Below are 17,056 nucleotides of genomic sequence, written 5' to 3'. Positions count from 1 at the left end.
ATAATACGTCAGACGGTAATAACCGTATGGTCATAACTGCCCAAATCGGAATCTGAAAATACACTAGACTCTATGAACTCAATATGTGCTTAGTGTTTTTAACGAAACGAATAAAAATAGTGCAATACACGTAGCCTTCATAGGCCAAATAAACATTTTTGAAATCCAGTGTTATTGACGCTGAGCCCAACGTTCAGCAACCGCGTGAAGACAGTTTTAAAATAATAGTAAAATAGCGCCACTACGTGGTAGGAAGGAGGACAAGTTTGAGCAAGCGTAAACGATTATCTGTAGTGCGCTAATCAGTTTAATTATTCCCAATAATGTTTTGTTTTATGACATATTTCATCAACAAATAGGCCTATGTTTCATATAAATAAAAAACTGTCTGAATGTTTACAACCCAAAATAATCCAAATGATTGTTTCTGCTTTTAATTCACATTGTACCTCAACAGTGTAAGTAAATAAGTAATAATAGCATAAACTAGGACAGTTGGACTTAAATTATAAGCCCTATTGCTGCACGCCTTTTGTGAGCAAATCCCTTTTGCGATCCTGAATCAAATTGAACGAGCTTTTCTGTACGTATACTGTATGTAATCACTTTTTCTACATTTAACGTGTCAGGACCTTGAACCAAATTCATGACTTTACAGGTGCACCAAAAATGGAAGACATAGAGCACACATTTCTGTATGCTTGACATAGGACACGCCATATATATAGCCTATTTTTCTGAATCAAACCGTTTTTTCTAATCAAGAATCACCCAGCCATCGAAATTAAGTCGCTTTTAGGATCTGTGCCAAGCCACAATACAAAGGAAAGAAAGAAAGAAAGAAAGAAAGAAAGAAAGAAAGAAAGAAAGAAAGTTCGCTTCAGCTAGTCTGGACAAATGTAATCGTGAACGAGGCTGACAAGACTGAAACTATCTTGTTTAACGGGTAGTTGGAAGATTCTCGCAATTAAAGAAAAAGGGAAATAACAAATGAGAGAGCAATGAAGAAAAAACGCCTCAGACTACACTATTAAAGCTACATTCTTTACCAGACGGAAAATAATTGTCGTGTCAACAGGCTACATGGCTGTAGTTAAAGCTTCTAGTTCTGTCTTATTCACTCGGTTTTATCGACAGCTTTGATCTACTGCATCCAGGGAATCAGGCTAAATCAGCAGACTCTGCTCATCAATTTGAAAGATTAATGTGTAGTTTGCCATGCTCCCTGCGAATGGGCCGTGCGGTGTCTCTTCCTTTTAGGACGCCTCTTAAACAAGGCCGTTATATATTAAAGCTCACAGATACCCCTTTTCCACTGCCGCGGTGCCGGTGCCGGTGCCCGATCGAGCACCGGCACCCGCGCTTTTCCACTGACAAAATACTGGTGCCGGAGCCGAAAACTGGCACCGGCACGGCACCTACAGAAATGCTGGTCCCAAAAGTTGGAACCGCTGACGTCAGAGGCTATGCAAATAAAAACCACGCGAGAACCAATCAGTTCAGCGTTTGATACGTGACGTTCTTTAGAGAGGCGGGAGTAACAAAAAACTTCTGACCAAGTAGCGGTAGGCTAAAGGATATTTGTAGCATGAAAATATGTATATGATTAAAAGATGCATGAGTAACAGTTTGTGTCTACATCAATACGGGCTGTTGTTTACATGTTACATGAACGTAGTCGGACCCAGAGTGGTAGAAAAAGACACTCTCTCTCTCGGCTCTGGCTGGTGCAATTAAACCACTTCATGCAGACCTTCATTTAAACACTCGTTTTAACTTTTGAGCTAGGTGACAGACTTACTATTTTCATGAATTTTGCCCCCAGAGCGAAAAGTTCTGGGACAAAATTCGTGAGGTGTTTCGCTGTGTGGAAGCCTAGCGTAAAAGTAAATTTATAAAGAGCAAGCAATGCGTCCTGTCCGACATTATTTTTTCCCCACGGAAATTACCCAAACTTTCGCTATGTAGCGTTCGGTTCCCAAACCAGTGGAAATGCGGGCCGGTTCTCAAAAGGCACCAAGGCAGCACTGGCTCCGCACCGGCACGGGCACGGGCACCAGCACCGTCGTAGTGGAAAAGAGACAAGAGTGCTCGTCTTCTCCGTTCCTACAAAACATGTAATATGTCATAGTATTAGTATTAGTAAAGCACCAATCACTGATCATGTATTAGGTTTCCACGTGCTAATAATGTTGACAAGTGCAAACCAGGCTTGAAAATCTATCACTGGGGCAATTCATAAGTTTAAGCAAACCGGGACTTTTCATGAATGGTTGGGCATCCATAACTTGGGCATTCAAAACCAACTTCGATATTTTGTTGTATGGCTGCAGATTAGAATTTCGCCAGAATTACACATACACACAATTTGGAAAACTGTTGCACACAACGCAATAGAGGATGACTATGCTGCTCTTCAATATTCAGAGTGAAGTAATAGCCTACAATAAAACAGTGAAGGAAAATCCTTGGCATTCCCTTGCAATACTATCCATGCAACCAGTTTGTTGGGATGGACGATACCACTGTGGTGTTTTCACCTGTTGTAAAGGTGTACTAATGGTGAAATGGGGTACAAGCACAGTTGAAAGGAATACATGTTAAAAGTATGTTCACTCATCACAAAATGTTTGCTTCCTAAACGTTCAGTCCTTAGCTGATAGTCTTACATTAGCAGGAACTATATTTAAATTTCAGGTGGTGATCTTGTAGTTTCGTACGACTACAAGAAATAGGCTGACTTGCAAAATGTTTGAGTGTCTTAAAATTGTAAGGATGTCTTTGATATCAACTATAATACAGCTTTTATTGCTACTTATTTTTGTGTCCGGGGAAAAAAAAACATCCCCGGAAGTGACATAGCCTAATTACTCCACACTTTTACCCAAAGGTGAAATTATCTTCAAGCGGTAGACCCGAAAGTACTGCATAAATGTTAACAATATTATCGCACGCTGAATATTTCGCATTCGAAGTGCGGTGCACATGTGTAATTTAGAGTGAGTATTAAGCACCGTGACATCACACAGCTTCTGCATCGGCTCCGCGGGCGGATAGCTACAACTTCTCCTGTTGTGATGGGGGATGGGATGGGGCCAGGGAAATCTCTCGTGGTCTTGTAATTTTGTGCTCGTGTAAAATCTTACTTTTCCCTTCTAATCCACTGATTTTGTTTTGAGCAATTGGACGCTTCTGTTCTCGCATGCATTTTTGCTGCGTTTGACGACGTTAGAGGAATCACTGTGATATTAAGGGCTGCTCCAAGAAAACGACCAAAATGTATTCTAGTGGAGCAGCTGGTGGTAAGTAAGCTAATGCCATTAGCTCGCTGGCTAACAAATACTGGCTAGTTTATTAGCAAGCACATAAACCTCCATTTAATATGAACATATCTTTGAAATGGAACCTATTTTTTTCGAACTGTTTACTCTTGTTAGTTGTAAAGTCCCCTCTCAGGCGGGAGGAATATTTTGTTCCTACATTGTTTACCTGTTTTCTAGGCCGTGTTATTGTTAGCATGCTCACTAGCTTGCTATTTAAGCTTCTCTTGACCTGGCTTGTTTGAGCAGCTAGTTGGCGTTCATGAATCAGTTTAGCTGGCCTCTTCGAGAAGAAAAGTTGTACTTATATAAAGATTTTTTTTGTACGTAATGATAAGTTAATGACTGTCGTAGTGGAACATATTACCACCTTCTCATGGAAACCTTTCGCGAATGTGTTTGCTAACATGAGTTTCGCCCACCAGATACATCTAGCTAGCTAGGTTAAGTAGTATCTGACCTCATAGTTAAAAAAATGTTTGCTATTTTGAGGCAATTTAACGTAACAAAGTAGGGTCAATGTTATTAATAACTACTCCTGAAGCTGCTTACAGCTGTTGTGTCAGTATACTCAGTACTGCCGACATGTTCTTTCTCAAACAACGCAACGTTAGCTATTATCCTAGCTTGTTCACCAAAATGCTATTTTACCAGCCACTCAACAGAGCTATAGCCTCAAGTGTTCTAAGTATTTTATTACCTGACAATCTTTTGTTGCGACTTACTGAATTCAACTGACCGCATAAATGAATGCCAAGTCTTGACTGTTTTCTCGTCCCGTCGCCTTCGGTATCTGCGTTCAATAGCCAACGACACCTTTGTACTGGACTGCTCGCTAACTTTATTGCAACAAGAGAAACTTGTTGCTAAACAAATGCTTCTGAGGGTAAGATCAAAATCGTTTCTGGTTACCGAGGACCTCTGATTTATTGCCATATAACCCAAATAGAAAACATGTCAGACAGCTGCGTTAGGCGAGAGAAAAGCTAATGCATTCGGTGAATGACTGGGGCTGATGCCTAAGTATCCCGCAGCTTTATTTTAAAATATTCCAAAAATATATTATTGTTTATTTTGATCGTTATGTGTACAGGTATCGATTAGTGCGCATCTGAACAGAAAGTATGAGCGGGCTACTCAGTCTCACAAATTATTTTCTGATCAAATTGTTGGCTGCTCTTTAGGTGGAGTAGATTGCCAGGTTGTTACGTTGCTGGTGTGGTTTTGTTGATAAGGAGTTAAAATGCGCCCCCAGCACGGTTTCTTAGGACCTGGTCTGTCACACGCCGCTATCTCACAGCTGGGTCGTGCTTTCGTAGTTGATAAGGTGGGTTGTGACAGAAGACCTAAGTGTAGGCAAAGTGGCGAATATAAGTTTCTTAAGCCTCTATAAGGCCAGGGACCATAGATGCCTGAGTTGTGGTTTTGTGGTGAGATGCCATTGAATATTGAATAATTTTGCACTGGGTTTTAAGTATGCATTTATTTTACCATTCTGTCAGTGTTTCTTCCTGCAAAAATGACAAACCATGGGGCTACAACACCATCTTTTTTTAGCATTGTCGATATATCCTACTGAATGGACCTGAATTGTGAAATATACTTGTATACTTTTTCAGTTTATGTCTTTATTTTACATTCTTGTAGTCTTCACATTATTAACCTAGGTCCTTACTTTAAATAAGCTTAAAAACTGAATGTAACCCACAGTTTTTCATGCAATGTGTTCATTTGTTGAGGATCTTCATAGGTGGAGGTTTCTTTGAAATGAAACTGTAATTTTGTCCTCTTTAGCTGCTGAGATGTATGAGGGACCTCACACTTCGGGGTCAGTTGGTTCTGGTAAGCAAGCTTTGCACTAAGCTCCAGGGCTGCCATTGTAGATTGGCAGCATTTTGGAGTATCACTGTTGAGAAGAAGCAATTGTGTTTTTTTTTTTTTACATGTTGCAGACCAGAAATAGCACAAAGTCACAGTTAACCAAAATTCAGTGTTCTCAGACATGCTTGAAATTAGTTTAATACAGTTTTGCTTGTACTGCTGTGGAGCTACCTTCATATTACTGTGTTCTAGATTTGATTCTTATTCTGAAGTAGACTGCTTTATTTATGCTTAGTTTTACCCCTTGTGTGCATGCTGACCTTGTAATGTTTTTAGGCCGCTACACTGCTCATTGTTTCTGATTCCCAGAGCTTGTAGATATATAAATGTGTTTGATTCTCTCCCAAAATTAATCAGAGCTGGCAACATTGTAGAGAAGTTTGGGTCTTATGCATCTTTTGGGCTGCACTATTACAAAGTAGTTTGGCCTGTGTTTGTAAAACCAGGCTTATTAGAAACTTGTCATGCAGTTCCCGAGCACAGAGCCAACTTTGTCTGTAGCTAAATATCATTTATGTAAAATCATATGGGTTAATTTTATGTGAATATGTAAGCTACATTTAAATAATGTTAAATATTATACCTTGGATGTGCATATCTTGGGCTACAGTGACTGTTGTGTTGGGACCTGTGGTCGGCAAAAATGTACTTTATTGTGAGTGTTTAGTACTGGGACAGTGAAGGCATAACATTTGTTGGTACTTTTAAAAAAATGTTTATCTCAGGACTGATAATCCTAATGTTACAGTAACCTCTTCACACCCAATGTGGTTCTGCACTTGGGCAATGTTCCAGAAGGCTTGGTGGATATATTTCTTTCTCGAAATGTCTGTGAATCATTTCAGATGCATAAAGGATATGAATTCAGGCTTGCATGGCTTTGGGATTTTCACAGAGACACACAGACTTTTTCCTGTTCCTTACAAAACACAGCGTGTTGAGTTCTGTAATTCTAACATGTTTTTAATCGTAAGAATGGAAACCCAAACGCCACAAAACTATTTCTAACTGGTTGGTGATATTCTCCTTTGTCCATATACTTGCAGCTCCTTTTGAACTCTCTTGACTGTGAAATGATCAGAGATGTATTGCTGCACACAGAGTATAGTTACTCATAGCCTTTAGTTTGCCAGGTAAAATGAATAAGCTGTATAATTAGGACAGTTTTATGCAGATTTTAGTGACTAACAGTGGTAATGTGTATTCTGAACTCTCATTTGATTTTAACTTGTACTTACATGCTTTTAATACCTCCCATGTTTATTGGTCGTCGCCTTATATAATTCTGTTTGCTTTTATGCCAGCTCCCCCATCTCCCTCAGCACAGGAGTATGTGTTCAAACCTCCTCAGCGACCAGATTTTGGCACCATGGGCAGGACAATCAAACTGCAGGCCAACTTTTTTGAGATGGAGATCCCCAAACTGGAAGTGTACCATTATGACATAGACATCAAACCTGAGAAGTGCCCACGAAGAGTCAACCGGTATGTCCGTGCGGTCACACCATTCACTGCCAAATAAAGCTCACTGAAATGAGTCAGTCTGAAAAAGACAAAAGGATTTTCAAAAATGACATTTACATTCCCTTTCATGTTGCCAGTGAAATTGTCGAGCACATGGTGCAGCACTTTAAAACGCAGATCTTTGGTGATCGGAAACCAGTGTATGATGGGCGGAAGAATCTGTACACTGCTATGCCCTTACCCATAGGGCGAGACAAAGTAAGTTTACCTTCCTTAGTAGTAAAGCCCTGTGTTTTACTCTAAGGACAAGTGCTGCTTATTACTCACAATTAACACTAAAAGATGACTGAACTTTTTAACTTTTTTAGGGTCTTAGAGGGGCCGTGACATGATTTGTTACTGTGTTGTGTTTTAAGATATGGGAATTGAGATGCTGTTCTGCTCACTTAGGTGGAGTTGGAGGTGACTATCCCAGGAGAGGGCAAGGACAGAAGTTTCAAAGTTGCCATAAAATGGGTGTCCTGCGTCAGCCTGCAAGCTCTTCATGAAGCACTGTCTGGGCGGCTGCCCAACATCCCCTTTGAGACCATTCAGGCTCTGGATGTGGTCATGAGACATCTGCCCTCTATGAGGTCAGTGCGCTTTGTTTTCCTATTTGAAGATCAACACTGTCCATTATTATTAGCAAGATCTTGAACTTCTCATTCATTTGTGTTAAGTGCAGTTTTAGTTATTTTTTTTCTCATCACCATTAGAGGGCAGTGCTGGATTACATGCATTAGGGTAATAATAGTCCGGGCAAGAAGTGGTTATAACTGACAGTGCATCTTGAGATGCTTTGTAGATGACGCATGCAGAAATGTTTTTTCTTTGATGTGTGCAGATCTGTTTAGAAATTGAAAATAAGGGTAAGTGATTTGATTCCTCCTCAGGTACACGCCCGTTGGCCGCTCATTCTTCACACCTTCAGAGGGCTGCTCCAACCCTCTGGGTGGAGGAAGAGAGGTTTGGTTTGGTTTTCACCAGTCTGTCCGACCATCCCTTTGGAAAATGATGCTGAACATAGACGGTAAGCGTGGATCACGGTCTGTTAACATGATCTTTGTGGATTTGCATGTCTTTTCTCAATTGCGCATGCCACATGATCTTGTCGTGTTCTTGTTCCAGTTTCTGCAACTGCGTTCTACAAAGCCCAACCCGTGATTGAGTTCATGTGTGAAGTTTTGGATTTCAAAAGCATTGAAGAGCAACAGAAGGCCTTAACAGACTCTCAGAGAGTGAAGTTCACCAAGGAGATCAAGGGTAATTTAAGTCATTGCTGCATTATCCGGACATATTTGGTTCCATTACCATGTTTTCTTGATTGAGACAGATGTTATGAATTTGACACTCAGAGGCTTTTGATTACGCCTCTTATTTTGTATGACCCACAGGTTTGAAAGTAGAGATCACACACTGTGGGCAGATGAAGAGGAAATACAGGGTGTGTAATGTAACTCGGAGACCGGCCAGCCACCAGACGTAAGACGCCACCTCTGCTTAGTCATAAGTCCTTCTGCTTCAAGTTGAATAGTCGTGCTTGTATCACAAACAGGCATGACTAAAACTTTTAGTGTGTGAATGTTTCAGAGTTCATTTGACATGCAAAACACGACCGTGTGAATTCAAAGACGGTCGAATTCGTGCCTGTTTGCTTTGTGCTTGTAGGTTCCCATTACAGCAGGAGAATGGACAGACCATTGAATGCACGGTAGCGCAGTACTTCAAAGACAAATACAAACTGGTGCTACGATATCCCCACCTGCCCTGTTTACAGGTTGGCCAGGAGCAGAAACACACCTACCTTCCTCTGGAGGTATGTCAGAATCAAATCCTTTATTTACCGCTTCATTTTTTGAAATTTCTCTTCCTTCCCTGTAGTTTTACTCTCTCTGTCTGTCACTTTGATTCCTCTGACAGGTCTGTAACATCGTGGCTGGACAGCGTTGCATAAAGAAGCTGACGGATAATCAAACGTCAACAATGATCCGTGCCACAGCCAGGTCTGCGCCCGATCGGCAGGATGAGATCAGCAAACTGGTGAGCCCAGCTCTCTGTTTGGGTATATATACGACAGGAAGCTTTAGATACCTGCTGCTGAGTGGTTCGACTTCATGCGTTTAACCCTCCGCATGTTTTACGTGTCGTAGATGAGAAGTGCCAACTTTAACACCGATCCTTACGTCCGTGAGTTCGGGGTCATGGTGAGAGATGAAATGACAGAGGTGAACGGCCGCGTTCTCCAAGCCCCGTCGATTCTTTATGGAGGACGGGTATGGAAGAGTTACACTGCACTGAAAAATGTCACGTGTCTGACTGAATGTGTTAACACTGTTCAAAATGTTACTCATAGCGTTCTTTTACGTCTTACGCAATGGCTTTCTTAATCTGTTTCCAGAATAAAGCAATAGCCACACCAATCCAAGGAGTATGGGACATGAGAAACAAGCAGTTCCACACTGGGATTGAGATTAAAGTGTGGGCTATCGCCTGCTTTGCCCCACAGAGGCAATGCACTGAACTCTTACTCAAGTAAGTTGCACTCCGTCATTACAGACACAAAGTTAGGGATCCAGTACAGTGGTGCCAGCAGTTTAAGACTTCTGGGTCTTGAAGATGACATGACAGTCGACTGTTTTGCTGTCATACCGGTCCATTAACTTCAAATAAACTGTGTGCCTGCAGAGCTTTCACTGACCAACTGCGTAAGATCTCTCGTGACGCTGGGATGCCCATTCAGGGACAGCCCTGCTTTTGTAAGTATGCCCAGGGTGCTGACAGCGTGGAGCCCATGTTCAAGCACCTGAAGTACACTTACCAAGGCCTGCAGTTAGTGGTGGTCATCCTGCCCGGCAAGACCCCTGTTTACGGTAGGTGCTCTCTCGTGACCCCTGAAAAGCAGTCACGCGATTTCAGTGATTTCTGTAGGTGTGTAGCTCTCTGGTGCTTCTGATTTCTCATGGTCTCTTTCATGCTTCCAGCTGAAGTGAAGCGTGTCGGTGACACTGTATTAGGCATGGCCACTCAGTGTGTTCAAGTGAAGAATGTTCAGAAGACCACACCACAGACCCTCTCCAACCTCTGCCTGAAGATCAATGTCAAGCTTGGTGGAGTCAACAATATTCTCCTCCCACAGGGCAGGTGAGGCTTCACTGACTCACTTCTGTCTCTCTCTCTCTCTCTCTTTCTCTCCATATATACATACATATATATATACACACACACACACACGCACATATATATTGTACAGAACAATATATAGAAAGTCGGTTGAAAAATGTAGACACGAAGTACTGAATTTGCTGTTGAAAACTGTCCAGATATAAATGGATCTGCTGTACATTAGGGTTGGAACAAGTGTGTCATCTCTCATTTGAGTAACACATATATACTATGACGGACATGCTATACGGACAGTTTATAGTAACACACTATCTGTAGACACTCGTTCTTGAAGTAAAGCTCTTCTGGTGATTACCTCCTAGGCCCTTGGTGTTCCAACAGCCAGTCATCTTTCTGGGTGCTGATGTGACCCACCCACCGGCTGGAGATGGGAAGAAACCTTCAATAGCTGCTGTAAGACAAACCGTCATCATTTTCCCTTTGTAATCTGTCTGCACTCAGTAAAATGTCAGTGTGTTTGTGTTGAGATGGTTTAGTCTGCATCAGTGGATCTTGGAGTCAGTGGTTGAAACTGCACCCTGAGATTCATGTTACATTTGGCTTGCCTCAGTGGTATCTTGATAAAGTTAATGTATGGTCAGGTTTGTTTGTGGTTTTTTTTTTTTAAACGGTGCTGTATTGTTTGAACAATCTCCTGTGTGATGTAGGTGGTAGGGAGCATGGATGCCCACCCCAGCCGCTACTGTGCCACAGTGCGAGTGCAGCAGCATCGCCAGGACATCATTCAGGATCTGGCCGCTATGGTGAGAGAGCTGCTGATCCAGTTCTACAAATCCACCCGCTTCAAGCCCACGCGCATCATCTACTACAGAGACGGCATCTCAGAGGGCCAGTTCAACCAGGTGAGATCCCGACAGACAAAAGCACTACTTCTTCTCATTTATGGTCTTCCTTCCTCTGAAGGAAAATTGTCGGAGAGAGGTTTTGAGAATGATTTTTTTATCCATTTTTCAAAGTATCAAATGTTGTTTATGGCAGTCTGTTTTGTTTAAGTTTGTTTTACGATTTAATTTGTAGGTTCTCCAGCATGAGTTACTTGCAATTCGTGAGGCCTGCATCAAGCTCGAGAAAGACTACCAACCAGGCATCACCTTTGTTGTGGTTCAGAAGAGACACCACACTAGATTATTCTGCATGGACAGGAATGAGAGGGTTGGTTTGGACTTAAAACATTTGACCAGCATTTCAAAACCTTGTAACCTGGGTATTATGATGCCTTACGTGGCTTGTGATTTTTCATTAAGGTTGGAAAGAGTGGCAACATCCCTGCAGGCACAACAGTTGACACCAAGATCACCCATCCATCGGAGTTCGACTTTTACCTCTGTAGCCACGCTGGCATTCAGGTACTGTTAGCTTATGACCTCTGACTTCTAACTGCCTTGAAAGGAACTAGTCATGTATCATTGACTAGTTTTACACATTAAAATAGATTTTGACTGTTGGTAATATTGACATTTCATCTCTGAATTCTGGTGGGAGAATCAAATGATCTGTGTCCAGCAAGCTGACTTTGTTGTGTGGTTTTTTTTTTCGTTATTTGAATATTGATGTTTGAGAGGCAGTGATCTGCTATGACTGAGGCGAGAAAAGTCGGTGTTTTTAAGATATTTGGCACCGTTGCTCCTCACAGGGAACCAGCAGGCCATCTCACTACCACGTGCTGTGGGACGACAACCAGTTCACCTCTGATGAGCTGCAGGTTCTCACTTACCAGCTGTGCCACACTTACGTGCGCTGCACCCGCTCCGTGTCAATCCCTGCACCAGCCTACTATGCGCACCTGGTGGCGTTCCGCGCCCGCTACCATCTAGTGGATAAGGAGCATGACAGGTTTGTGGAATGCTATGCTTCCAAACTCTCTCTCTCTCTCATCCTGGATACAGAAACACAAGTGTTTTCATCTTCAAGAGTTAATAAATAGAAAGTTGGTTTATTAATTGGGAGGATTAGGTAATGCAAATCATTTTAGAGATGCCCCATAAATTTGATAGTGATTCTTACTTCAGTCTCAGACAATGTTGGACAGGATTCTCTTCTCAACGGGTCATCAAGAGCAGTGAAAAGCAAAACAAAGCTTTACATTGTAAATCCCACTAAAAGAAACGAAGGGTTTTTGGTTTTAACAACGTGAACAAGAGCGTAAATGTGGGTGTGTCTCTCTAGTTGTGCAGTGATGCATTAAAATGTCACCCTTGGCTCTTTGTGTTCTGGCAGTGCTGAGGGTAGCCACACATCCGGGCAGAGCAACGGCCGAGACCAGCAGGCCCTGGCCAAAGCCGTGCAGATTCACCAGGACACACTGCGCACCATGTATTTCGCCTGAACACCACCCAGGATGAGCTGCCATTCACACAAAGCTTTTCCACTACCAAGAATACGGTGTGTGTGTGTTTGTGTGTGTGTGTGTGTGTGTACGCATGTGTGTTTTCAGTGTGTGACCCCTCAGTTCTGTTGTCAAATGGCAAATTTGAAGATTATCCTTCTTAAGGGTTTATTTTCCACACAGGAGCAATTAATATATAAACCCAAATTTTTTTGAAGCCCCTGTCTCTCCTCCATCAGTACAAACACCTAAAATATTAACCTGAAAGATGTGATCTGTATTTTTAAGGGGGTTGGGTATGTTTTCTATGTCATTACATGGTTATATTCATGAATTAGGGGTAAATGTTTACATAGAATAACAAAAAGAATCCAGAAATCTTTTACACTGACATTCATTGTTGCATCTGACAGTATTATTATCATACCTTTTTACGGATGTGAAGACTCTAGTTGTTTCTATGTAGACATTAGACCCATATGTTTGGAGAAGGAACAGAAGGAAAATAATCACGTGCAGGGTTTGTGAACAGATATCTGTTTCTTTATATGGTCACTTTTCCACAACTTGACTATTTATGAGCAAAGTAAAGTGCACTGACCACAGGGGTACTTCAGGACACAAGTACTTAATCAGTTGTGCGTTTCATTTATATGTAGAAATATGAATTTTATTTTGGTGACATTTGCTATCGGTCTTTGGGCTCAGTTGACCTACTGTATTTGTCCTTTAGTGACATGATTGATATGCATTGAAAGAGATCTCATGTTAGCATCCAGAACTGTATCGCTAAGCGCGACAAGAAGATCTTTACGGTGCCTCGTAGGGACACATCAAAGAATGTGTGGTAGATGTGACCATGGCAAATGAATTCAGTTCATTCTTTTTCATGACTTACTTCTCTTTTTGAGTGGATCATTCTGACAATCAGTTTGTCTGGGCCATTTGTGATGATAGGTGATAGCTAATCACATGGGACTGGTTCCCATTTCTGACACCATCCATACTTTCTGAGCCAAGATACTCTCCTGAGGAATCTCCTTTTTTTTTTGGCCAATCCAGTCTTTTAAAAGGAAACATTCAGTATCTTGTGTTAGCACCATAGCCCTATTTTAAATGACCTAGTCGTTTTTATGAATTAGCATTTATACTTTTACACTTGTCCTTCAAATGATCATAATAATATTCTCTGACACTTGGCATTTACTTCCATTATGAGAAAGGCTTATGCCTGCCCTTTTTCCTTTTGATGATTTTTCTTTTAAGCCATGTAACTAGTTTGAAGCATCACAAATACATGGTTTCCAGTAGTGATGATTCAAAGCTAGCATCAGTCTGTCCAGTTCAGTATCAATTGCAAAATGGAAAGGGTCTACAGAGCCTTGTTAATGACTTTTCTAACTCTGTAAGGCAGTGGTTTACTAATCCTGTCCTGCTGCGTTTTGTTCCAGTTTAGTCATATTGAGTTCTGTTTGTGTGTCTTTCATGACAGGACCAAGTTGATCTCACACAATGAAATTCACCTGATTTTACTTATGCCAATATTGAGCTGGAGCAAAAAGCTAGACTGTCAGAGGTACGCAGGACTGGATTTGTAAACTGTTGCTGTGCTGTTTGCTTGTGTAGAAGGGTTTGGTTAAAAATTCTCAACTGCATGCATGCACAGAGTGAAGCTCCTCATCTCCTGTTCATCAGCAAAACTCATTCTGACAAGCTGGTGACATGAGAAGTTGTGGTGTAGTCAGTCACATACTAGACATTATGTGGAGCTCTTTTGGGACATGGGATGGTATTTTGAACTAAAGATACTGAACCACATTTGCAACACACACAAGGAACATCTGTGGTATGCACCTTAATTCTCTCTCTGAAGCCTTTCCTATTGATGTTTCAGTACAGATACTTTTCTTAGATCACCCCATTTTTAAATAGTAATTATAAAGAGAAGCTCTGTAATGTCATGGGGTTTGGGTTAAAGAACAATGGTTTTCAGTTTTTATTGCATGGCATCTGGGGATTTAGGATGTATTGAAAAATATTATTGACCCACATTGAGCATACATTGAGGCGCAATATACTGTGTACCTGTATGTATACCTTTATTTTAATGCAAACATTTAAATGCCTTCTAAAACAATTGTTAAGGTCTAATAGTAATCTTTTGAACATTATTCCTCCTGATAATCATAACATTTTAACCTGGGGTACAAATAACTTAGATTGGGTAAATTTTTAACTCTCTTTCTAACTATGCATTCTTAACCAGGAGATTTTAGTTTTTGTATATAAGTGATGAATTAAGATTATTTGTAATGTAGTAATTTTTTGAGCTCGGTGCTTTTATTAGTGTGCATAGTACAATTTCCCTTACCTCTTGCAGCAGTATTAGCATGTAGAATATTCTATTTTTATTATTGCAAACAATTGGACATCTTTGTACAATATTAAATTACAATTTTTCCTCTTAGCCAAACGATATACAAGTGTTCTCAATATTAATGTCCAACAGTAACTGAAGCACAAATGGACATTGTAATTGTAGGTGCTAGAGTTTTTTGTGAAATATGGATTATATTGAAAAATAAGTTTTGTTTTGTTTTTTCTTTTCTATAATGTCACCTTAAGAACAATGGACTGATCAGAGAGGTCCAGTCCACTATCTGGTTAAATGATTAAAAAAAACAAAAAAAACCCCAACATTTTCCCCTCATCCATGATCATCCATCATTTTAATTTCACATAACTTGTAAACTGTCTCAAATCCGACTGACTGTGTTAAAAGGGCATTTTAATTTTCACTCAAATACTTGACATGAGAGGGTTTTGTTTCGTTGTCTCTTTCTTTTTTTTTCTTTTTTTTTTTTTGGCGCTGGTGTCGCAACATGTTAATGTGGATACACTTTGAATAGCAGTTGTGATGGTGCAAGTCCTGTCAGTTTTTGAAGCAGGAACCTCTAAACTATTGAAAATTATGGGTGTAATTGTGTAGAAATGGCCTGGTGTCCTACCTCTTGTTACCTGTTTCTTATATTATGGTAACATCACCACGCTGGTCATTTCTTCATAATTACGCAATCTGAGAGGGAGAGAGAGAGAGAGAACCAGAGAGAGAAATGGCCTTTTTTGGGGCTAAAACTTTCTTGAACTAATGATGATATGCTTGTGCTCCGTAATCCTGCATAATGTGTATCTTTGACTTGGCTTGAGCGTGTAGAGCCATTGGTGCGTTCATTTCGGGGGTCTGTCACTTAATGATCAGTAATGGTGAATTTTCTACCACTTATCCATTCAGAGGCTGCATCTGGTGCCATTGAAGTCTATTGCCTCGTAGACTTTCTCTTGATTTTTTTTTTTTTTTTTTTTCCTTCGTGATATCTGACAGTCGTCGTACAATTTAAGCTGCGTATTCAGAACTAAGATTGATCTCTGCTAGCGTTAGCTGCAGTTTCCTAAATCACAGCTCGTAATCTGAGAGTTGTCAGCTCTGATGGAGCCAGAGGCTTGATAAGCTGAAGATGTGGTGTGCGCCAACAAATGTTTTATAAATATGCAGAAATGGCTCCCAAAACAGGCACTCTGCCATTTCTTCTTTGATCACACAGATATCCTGTAGCCTGTCTCTGTGGACTTGTGGAACACACATATCTAGAGTTCTCTGTCGAAATAATTTATTCGCAGAGCTGGAAAAGTTTTAACTCTCACCTTGCTAAGTATTGACCTTTTTCAAGCTACATTGTAGAAATGTCTCAAAACATTTTTTTCCCCTCAATAATCTGGATGATTTAAAAAAAAAAAAAGAAAAAAAAGAAAATCATCTTGAGGGGGTTTATGAGCTTCTAAAACCAGCACCTTATATTATTAGAAGTGAACAGCATATGCAATTACTCATATGGAAAAAAAAAAAGAAAAAAGTTTTGCACTATATCAAGAGGTGTATCAAGTATATTTATGGTGATGGAGAGATTGTAATAGGAGACATGAGCTGGCTGACATTGCATCACCTTGTGTGGTAAAAGGTGGTGCAGATGTTTTAGTCAAGTCTGTTACTGTCTAATTAGCAATTACTTACTCATACAAACATTACTTATTAGTGCCAGATTTGTGAGATTCAGCCAACTTTAGCCAGGCCCTGGATTGCTTTGCCCTATGCAAAATCCCTTTATCTGTTAAGAGCTGTTGATTTCTTTGTTGTATGGTGGTACTTTCTAGAGTAGTTCTTTCATTCTTCTCTAAAGATGGTTGTATTTATTATGTAACGTGTGGTAATAATTCTTTCCCTGTTCAATGCCAAATTTCAGACCGTAGAATGAAATAATATCAGTTATTGAGGAATATTACCAGAAAATGAGTGGGGCCAAAATATTTTGTACAAAAAAGGAAAAGAGAATCACATGACCTAATTTTAAACACATAATACAAGTGTGGATTTTACAAATACAAGAACATATCAATGTGTCAATCTGAGTGAGAAGTCAAAGTAGGGCAGTAAGAGAGAGTCGGATATAAAAATGTAAGGTGCTCTGTCTATGGCCATGGTGTAAGTAGTGAAGTTGGATGAGCCCACTTCCTTTTACAAGTCTTTTTACATTTTGATGCTTTTTTCCCCATCAGTGACCCTGTAAACTAGAGTTAAGTTTTGATGTCTAGTTTGTAAGCATAGTGTTAGCAAAACAGTGTCAGAACTGGCATGCAACACGCTTTGTATAAGTTCTAGTGTTTCATCTTTTTGTTTTTTTTGTTTGTTTGTTTTTTGTTTTGTTTTTTTACTATCAGAAATATTGTGTGATCAAGCCAAAACATGACACCATTTTCTAGCAGATGACTTGGCATTATTGGAATAAGT

The 17,056-nt window shown here is 40.4% G+C and overlaps 1 protein-coding gene across 2 annotated transcripts; it reads left to right on the top strand.

Annotated features, from left to right (window-relative positions):
- The first annotated feature begins 3,116 nt into the window (after positions 1 to 3,116).
- On the top strand, positions 3,117 to 12,371 carry ago2 (argonaute RISC catalytic component 2). 2 transcript variants are annotated; one of them, XM_030788640.1, is made up of 20 exons: positions 3,117 to 3,302; positions 5,115 to 5,162; positions 6,506 to 6,686; positions 6,803 to 6,923; positions 7,116 to 7,297; positions 7,598 to 7,734; positions 7,833 to 7,967; positions 8,099 to 8,186; positions 8,373 to 8,520; positions 8,625 to 8,744; positions 8,855 to 8,977; positions 9,103 to 9,236; positions 9,390 to 9,574; positions 9,686 to 9,845; positions 10,190 to 10,280; positions 10,535 to 10,729; positions 10,905 to 11,039; positions 11,132 to 11,233; positions 11,521 to 11,720; positions 12,105 to 12,371. In XM_030788640.1, the coding sequence occupies exons 1-20, from the start codon at positions 3,278 to 3,280 to the stop codon at positions 12,211 to 12,213; spliced, it is 2,619 nt and encodes an 872-aa protein (XP_030644500.1). In that variant the 5' UTR covers positions 3,117 to 3,277; the 3' UTR covers positions 12,214 to 12,371. The 2 variants fall into 2 exon arrangements, with proteins under 2 accessions (XP_030644500.1, XP_030644501.1); XM_030788641.1 differs by lacking the exon at positions 5,115 to 5,162.
- The last annotated feature ends 4,685 nt before the right edge of the window (positions 12,372 to 17,056 follow it).

The sequence above is a fragment of the Chanos chanos genome, chromosome 12 (genome assembly GCF_902362185.1).
Source record: "Chanos chanos chromosome 12, fChaCha1.1, whole genome shotgun sequence".
Classification (NCBI taxonomy): Eukaryota; Metazoa; Chordata; class Actinopteri; order Gonorynchiformes; family Chanidae; genus Chanos; species Chanos chanos.
This window is presented reverse-complemented; position numbering and strand designations above follow the sequence as displayed.

Excerpts from the sequence above, each read along its gene's own strand:
- ago2 (XM_030788640.1), top strand. The coding sequence starts at position 3,278 with ATGTATTCTAGTGGAGCAGCTGGTG. Across the intron at positions 6,687-6,802 it reads TGCCCACGAAGAGTCAACCG|TGAAATTGTCGAGCACATGG; the intron begins GTATGTCCGTGC and ends TCATGTTGCCAG. Across the intron at positions 7,968-8,098 it reads GTTCACCAAGGAGATCAAGG|GTTTGAAAGTAGAGATCACA; the intron begins GTAATTTAAGTC and ends TATGACCCACAG.